Raw genomic sequence first — 7,503 nt, 5'->3', positions numbered from 1 at the left:
AGGGATGTAAATCAATTCGAACCATTTCAAACTCGATCCATGTTGGACTAGTTTGATCCCGGTTTTGTAAAATAATGAACTGAAAACAAACAAATTGGTTTGTAAGAAAAATGAGTTGAGCTTGAGCTTTGATATCTTCAACTCATAAAGCTCATAATCAACCTGTTATAAGACTCGTTTGTAAGTACTTTCAAAATGGTTGAAAACGTTTTTAGTGAAAATATTTTTGAAACCAATTATTAGTTAAAATGTAAGTGAATTCTAAAAAAGAACTTAAATTGTTTCCTACAAGAAGCACATAACTAGGGCTTCTTGTAGCAAGCACTTTAAGGGCATTGGAATCCAAAAATAATTTTTTTTTCTTTTCTAAAAGTACTTTCAGTCATGTTTAAAACACTTCAAAATGTGCCCATATTTTCATGAGATAACAAGAGTTTAGTTCAAGTTCGGCTCATTCATCAAAGCTTAGTTTGTAAGGGTTACACATTTTCATCCAATATGACAAAAAACCAACCTATTATTATAATAAATACAATAAAATTAATTAATAATCCATATAAATTTTTAGGATTGTTTTATTAATAAATAAATATAAAAATTTAATATTAAATGACCTATATGTCCCACTATAAAATGACTATTCTGGCCTAAATGGTTTTTAGTTTTATTTATTAAAAAAAATCAATTTCTAAATGCACTCTAAGTCATTTTTTAACTTTAGATGCTTTGTATCCTAAAATTCTTTTTCTCAAAGCTCTCAAACCACTCTCACCCTTCATCGTTGAACAAAAAATCTAACCGCAAAAAGTACAAATATGTTGATGAAACAAATTGTTTTTAAGAAATGGAACATGCATGAAATCATCTATTTTGAGGCTCCACACACACGCCCACCCAATAATACAAGATAGAAAGGGATAATACTTGCATCCCCATGGGTGGAATGTACATATCTCATCCTTGTGAATATTGTATCTTCATTGTATTATAATTAGAATTGTTCAATTTCTTAATCTTTATTTAAAGATTATTCTTAAAAAAAAATCATTCAAATCGAAGATTGTTTCGGCATCCAAATGTGTACAACAAATCAGCAGGGTGAGTACCAAGTACTAAATTCATGATGAACCATCCAATTGTTTGCATGATCTCCAATCAAATTATTTTAGAATGATCGTCAAATAAAGATTAATAAATTGAACAATTCTGATTATGAAATTTATAAGTACATATAATTATTCGCAAGAAATGAGATGTACATTTATTTTGTACGGGGATGGAATTATCATCCAAAATAACTACTCAGACACACAGTGTGAGGCTATGCAGCCTATGCTGGTTCTAATAAATATATATAATCTAAGGGAGATTCAAATTTAAATGCATATATGATATAAGTATAATAATTTAGCCAATTTTGTTACGTCAAGGTTTGCGCTTTATGGTTATTACATGTGTGATCATTTACAGTAACTACATATATGCATATTAAACGCTTATGATAAATGTATAAGTTAACTATGGTTAACGCAAAGCATGATACATGCATCTTGTAGATAAGAACAAACTGGAGACCTCAAGGACATTGAGTGCTTCACTCAGTATCACATGTAACTTGTTCCTCGGTATCAATTTTGACAAAAAAAAAAAAAAAAAAAAAAAGGATCGGCGTTTGTGTGTACGTTTGTGTGTACAGCTTGAAGTTAACTCATAATTGACAAGAATGAGTTATTGTGTTGTGTTAATTAGGAAGAATTTGTAGCAGTCTCAGACCAAAAAAAAAAAAAAGAATAATGACAGAAAGACTTAAAAAAACAAAAAGAAAAGAGAACTGCTATTTGTAAATTTGATAATCATAAAAAAAGTAAGAAGGTAAAATTAAATATTTGAAAAGAAAAAACACATCTTTCAAATGGAGGCAAGGGTCTCAGTCCATTGGTAGGCTTTACCCCTCATGTAACTCCATGTCCAAAAATTGCAAGGGCAACCTTGTAGCAGATCCCGGAGCTTCCTTGAGGTCTTTTTCTTAACATTATACAGGATCACACCCCCTGGTACTTTCACCACAATACTGATGTCCTCTTCCCTTTCGCTATCAAGCACCGTCACAACTGAAAACTGACAAACCCTTGTCCTCCCAATCAGAGTACTGCAATCACTCTCGTACTTCAAAAACCACCCGGACCTGTCTTGCTGCAGCTCAAAGACCTTGAAGGGAGTGTTTAACTGCCTGCAGACTCCTACAAAAAGCAAGCGTCCCCCGGACTGTCCAAAATAATCAACCTGCGTGTGAGCCCGCCGGTTGCAAGCTGGGGCATTTCTATTCTTTCAAGTGTAGTACCAAACCTCGATATCAAAATAGGACAATGAGTTCCTTTGCTGATGGTACCAATAAATAGCACCATCCTAATAAACCCCATTTTTAAAGCCTGCATTGCTAGGCACAGAGACCAGCACTTGTCTACGAGATTGAGTCTCGGAAGAGTAGATGTCGATCCTAATCATCTTCTGCGACCCTAAAGACAGTGATTCTTCAGCAACAAAAATCAGATTGTAAAAGGCTGATTTCAGTGGATCAAAAGCCAAGTTCACAGCTATTAATTTCAAGTTGGCTTGAGGTTCTAAAACTAGAGCTGTTCTGGTTTGGCCAGAAGCAGGATTACAAACAAAATAAGAAGTAGGCCCAGAGCCATCCTTGTGAGGCTCAGCACAGCACAACAACCCATTACACATATTTTGAATTTTGATTTCGCGGTTACAAAGCAAGGTTTGATAACTAGGAGGCCTGATTTCGCCTTGAAGGGGAACAAAGAAAAATTCAGGTTGTGGGTCTGTGCGACCATTAATGATCAAACCCAACGGAGGGTTCGAGTTTCTTTTTGCATATTCTACAAAAAAGAGAGGATAACATATTAAAGAGTACCAATGTTTGGAAGCTGTCTTGCATTGGAGAATGCGCTTTGCCGGAAGCCGCATTAGCATATCTTTCACGAAGTCCACGGAGTCGATCAGTGCAGTTGCGCTTGCTTCGCACCTCTTTTCTTTCATGAGCCTCTCGTCAATGACGCCATCCTCGCACAAACACCGCCGAGTTGATTAGACTCGCAAGTGCTTTTTGTTGCCTTAAGACTTGACTGTTGATACTCACCAACTCTCACAATGGCAGAATTTGCATGAAAAATTCACTAACCTGCATAATCTACTGGTGGAAGAATAGTGACTTAAACCCACTACTTAAAAGTATTTATACTCATGTTAACCATGGTTAATCCATTATGGTAGTTCCTATGAACTACGGTTAAGCATCTATGGTAAACACATGCATAATTAGCGTTTATGATAATTACAGATACATGCATCAAACATGATTAATATACGTTACAACATGAAACGTCTTATAGATAAGAACAAATTGGAGACTTCAATGACCAAAATGATAACACCAAGGAAAAAGCAATAATAATTTTATGCAGTGTCATGTTTTTGACATACTGGAAATGCTTTAGAAAACAGTTTTTATTTATTTATTTATTTTTTAAATGCTACTTATCATTTTTTTCTATTGTTGTCTCAGTGAACAACTCCACCCCTTAGGGCGATAATTGCCTAGGCAATTGAGAAATGATCAATTATTGCCTTAGCGAATAGTAATTGCCCGATTGCATCTCCATCCGTAAAATGAATTGCCAGGTAATAGTATTAAGAGATTAATAAAAAATAATATTATTTTATATTAATTTTCTCTCTTTTTTTCTTTTTCTTTCTTCTTTGTTCCTATCTCTAAAAACTTCTTCCTGAAACTGGAAACCTCTCCCTCATTCTTCTCCTTTACTGATCTCACCCTAGCCAACATTAGATGATCCTACATTTTAAAATTCCATAGATCAGGCACAATAAGTCCTTATGCCACAACCAAATAGTCCTTAGAGAAAGACCCTGGGAAATTGGGCTTGGGAAAAAATGGTGTTGGGGACCTTTTGATCAAGTTGAAATTGGGCTTCTGTGGAAACCCTTTTGCTTTCTCTGATTCGTCCAACACCAAGTCCTAAGATACCTCGAAATAATTGGCGTGTCTTAGGAAGTATCTTAGTTGGATTAATGGCTCAAAGATTGCATGATTAAGGCAAATTATGGCTTGCCTAAGCGAGGTGTAGTGTGGAAGTTAAAAGTTTATCAGTTTAGCGTGAGAGAGAACTTGTACATGGTTGCTGGTTTTGAAAGATGAATAATTTGGGTTTTCTAAGGGTCTAAGGTTGTTTATAACGGCTAAGAAAACTCAAGGGAAACCTAAAGAAATCCCTAAAACTCAAGAAAAGTGTTTTACTTAGGATTCACGACTTTTTGCACTTAGAGAAGGTCTTCCCTGCTTGGTGCAATATAATCTTGAATCTCTTCATTCTCTACATAGTCTCTTCTCCACATGATCTGTCTTCTGTATTGAATTAATCCTTCCTCTTTTATAGGCGCAGGGTTTCTTTCTAGCTTTCCCTAAGAAATCCCTTGATTTCCCATTATGACTAAGCCTTCCTCTCTCTTCCCCTTAAGGTAGTTATGACTTTCCTTTTAGAGTAACATTGATAGACGTCATTGCTCTCGTGAAGACTAGGTCGCGCACTCTACCAAGAGTGCCTTCTTCCTTGGTCAATTTTCATAGGCGTTAGTTTTGGCAATGCTCCTCCCTGTTTTCTTGCCCTGTTTTTATGTGTGAGTTTGGAAGGGAAAGATCCCTTCTCTCTTCATTAATGAACATTTTGCACTATGCCTACACGTGATTCTGAAGCTCTGAGTTGTGGTTTCTTCCTAAATGGGTTGGTTGGCTTGCAAAGAGAAGGGAAACTTGGTTTATTATGTCTCAAACTGTGGAACTTAAGAATCATGGGCTTGGACTTTTGGTGCGTGGCTTGGGCTCACAAAGCTTGGCGTGATAAATATGCATGGATTTGCATGGGTTTGGTGTGATTATACAAACATCCAACTCATAAATTATTATATCATTGGTGTGGCATGATCGTAAATTCGCTTTCTTCTTGATTTCACACTTTTGCATGTATTTAGGCTTGGCTCAATTCATTTTTACCACAATCGGGCATCATGATGTGATTGGGCTTGTGCATGAGATTTTTGGGCCCAAATAGGCAGCAACTCCTTGAGGGAACCAACGGGCTTATGGGCGCTGCGCCACAACTCCCCCACCATTGGTCGACCTTGGGGTTGGTGTAGTCATCCTCGATGTAGAGCAATAACAGGTTGTGGCAAATTTGTGTTTTGATTGTGGCTGATCGACACGAGCCCCCGTCACGAGCAATCCCTACCAGATTGCTCAATTTGGTTGTGTTGGGCTCACGGGCAGCCCGACTAATTAGACTGAAATGTTGAAGGTTTTGTGAGTTTTAAGGGATTCAATTGCCCAACCAATTGGGATGGGGTTGAAATGCTCTTATAGTGACTTCGTATGAATCATGTCTAATCACCTAAAAGCAAGAACAAAGATTGACAAAAATCATATTCATATGGAAGACAATAAACATTACTAATTTACTAATCAATATCATATTACCAAGGCCAAAAAATCTATTACAGTTGAACATTTATGGTGCAAAATATTATGTGTCACTACAAAATAAAACACTTTACCAGACCAAAAAACTTCGTCGGCTAAACAAGTTTGTCAGGTAAGTGGTGGTTTAACCGATGAAAGAGTTGTTAGGTAAGAGAAGGTTTTGAGCGACGACAACTTTGTCGACCAAAAGTCTCTAAAACTAAACAAAAAAAAAATATTTAATTCTAAAATTTAAAAAACAATAATAACTACAAAAATAGAAAATAAAAAAATTAAATTTGAACATTTAAAGAAATAAATATTGTAAAAAGGGGAAATACTATTTACAATAAAATTGTTCGTACAATTTTAATACAAAAAAGGTAAAAAAAGAAATTGTAAACAATTGTGTTGGGGGGTTCGGTGATTGCTGGGCAATTCTTGGGCCCGACTTCCTGAACCCAGCTCGCTCCTAGGATGTTGACTTCCTTACCTTTCTTTTGCCCAACTCCGTCCATTAGCATTTGGGAGACACCTCTGGCACAAGTGTCAGCTCTTCCATAGGCATGTCAAGATGCTACTAGGAAAGGTTGTCAAGGTACTCGTCCTTCTTTTGTACCATTGAAGACTAAAAAAACAAACAAGGGATGCAAAGTTAGATTATCAATTATAATTTAGACCATAATTATTGTTAAAAAAAGAAAGAAAGAATAAATACTTGCCTAAACTGTCTGCAACCTCGTTCCCATAATTGACTCGCGTCTCCCCCTAAACCGCCACCTTCGAGAACTTTTCCCCAGCCTCCCACCGTTCCTCGACCTGGTAAGATAGAGGTTGAGAACTGGAATGGTGACCGTACAACTTCTTCTCTCGGTTTCCTTTATTTGCCGTCAATTTTTTTGTCCATTAGAAAATATTGATTTAACATAAGTAAAAAATAATTAAAATATAAATTAAAATAAATTAAAATTACCTGATGCTTTTCACTCTCAAAATGAGTGCAAAGCCACTCCCACTCGGCCACCCTCTCTACAAACTCCTGGATGGTTCTGGAAGCAATGCGTCATGTATCGGCCAACTCTCATAATCCTTGTGCACCTCATACTTCTACTCCTTAAACATGAGTGTCCGCACATCTGGTTGATGTACTCGACACAACCCTTGTCCTACTCATTCCAGTCGAAGTTGGACAGCAATTTTGCAAAAAAAAAAAAAAAAAAAAAAAGTTTGTTTAAATCGCATAAAATAAATTAAGAAAAATATAAAATTAAACTAATCAAGTAATTGTATATTTACCGAAAGCTGGCCCTTCATCTCTGCACGAACCAAGGCCCTATGTGTAATCCATGAATCAGTGTCCATAGGGCACTTGGTGCGGATGATGGCACCATAATAGTGAGTAACAAACTGTTGCCTCTAGCATTCTCACAGCGGTGGCTGATGAGGTATACAATTTGGATCCACTGTTGCGTGGTTTGAGTGATCCTATTGGTCTTCAAGCCCCAACGGAGGTCCATCGAGCAAAGGTTGTGCTAGTAGATTTTCAGAACCCGTGGTTGGATAGTTGTGACACTTTGAAAATTTGAGTTGGACTTTTGACTTATATAGGTTTACCCGAGGAAGGTCAGTCAAACAAGGGTTGTGTCAGTGGATTTTCGGGACTCGTGTGTGGATACTTATTACACTTCAAAATTTGGAGTTAGATCGTGTTTAACCGACGGGCATGCGTCGAGCAAGGGTTGTATCACTGGAAATTTAGTAGCCATGTGTGGATAGCTGCGACACTAGAAACTTGGAATTGGACTTTTGACTTATACGGGTTTCACCGTTGGGTAAGGGTCATGTCAATGAATTTTGTCAGGCTCGTGGGTGTATAGCTGTGACACTTCAAAAATTAGAATTGGACTTTGACCACTCAATATTGGATTGTGCGATGGTTGTCCGTCAGGCAAAGGTAAGAATAA

General features: G+C 36.9%; 1 protein-coding gene across 1 annotated transcript; it reads right to left on the bottom strand.

Annotated features, from left to right (window-relative positions):
• Positions 1–1,908: 1,908 nt before the first annotated feature.
• LOC126595373 (F-box protein At5g07610-like) lies at positions 1,909–2,733 on the bottom strand. The gene is made up of 2 exons (XM_050261693.1): positions 2,452–2,733; positions 1,909–2,325 (listed from the first exon to the last, which is right to left on the bottom strand). Exons 1-2 carry the CDS (start codon positions 2,731–2,733, stop codon positions 1,909–1,911), a joined length of 699 nt encoding a protein of 232 aa, XP_050117650.1.
• Between the last annotated feature and the right edge of the window lie 4,770 nt (positions 2,734–7,503).

The sequence above is a fragment of the Malus sylvestris genome, chromosome 13, assembly GCF_916048215.2.
Source record: "Malus sylvestris chromosome 13, drMalSylv7.2, whole genome shotgun sequence".
Classification (NCBI taxonomy): domain Eukaryota; kingdom Viridiplantae; phylum Streptophyta; class Magnoliopsida; order Rosales; family Rosaceae; genus Malus; species Malus sylvestris.
This window is presented reverse-complemented; position numbering and strand designations above follow the sequence as displayed.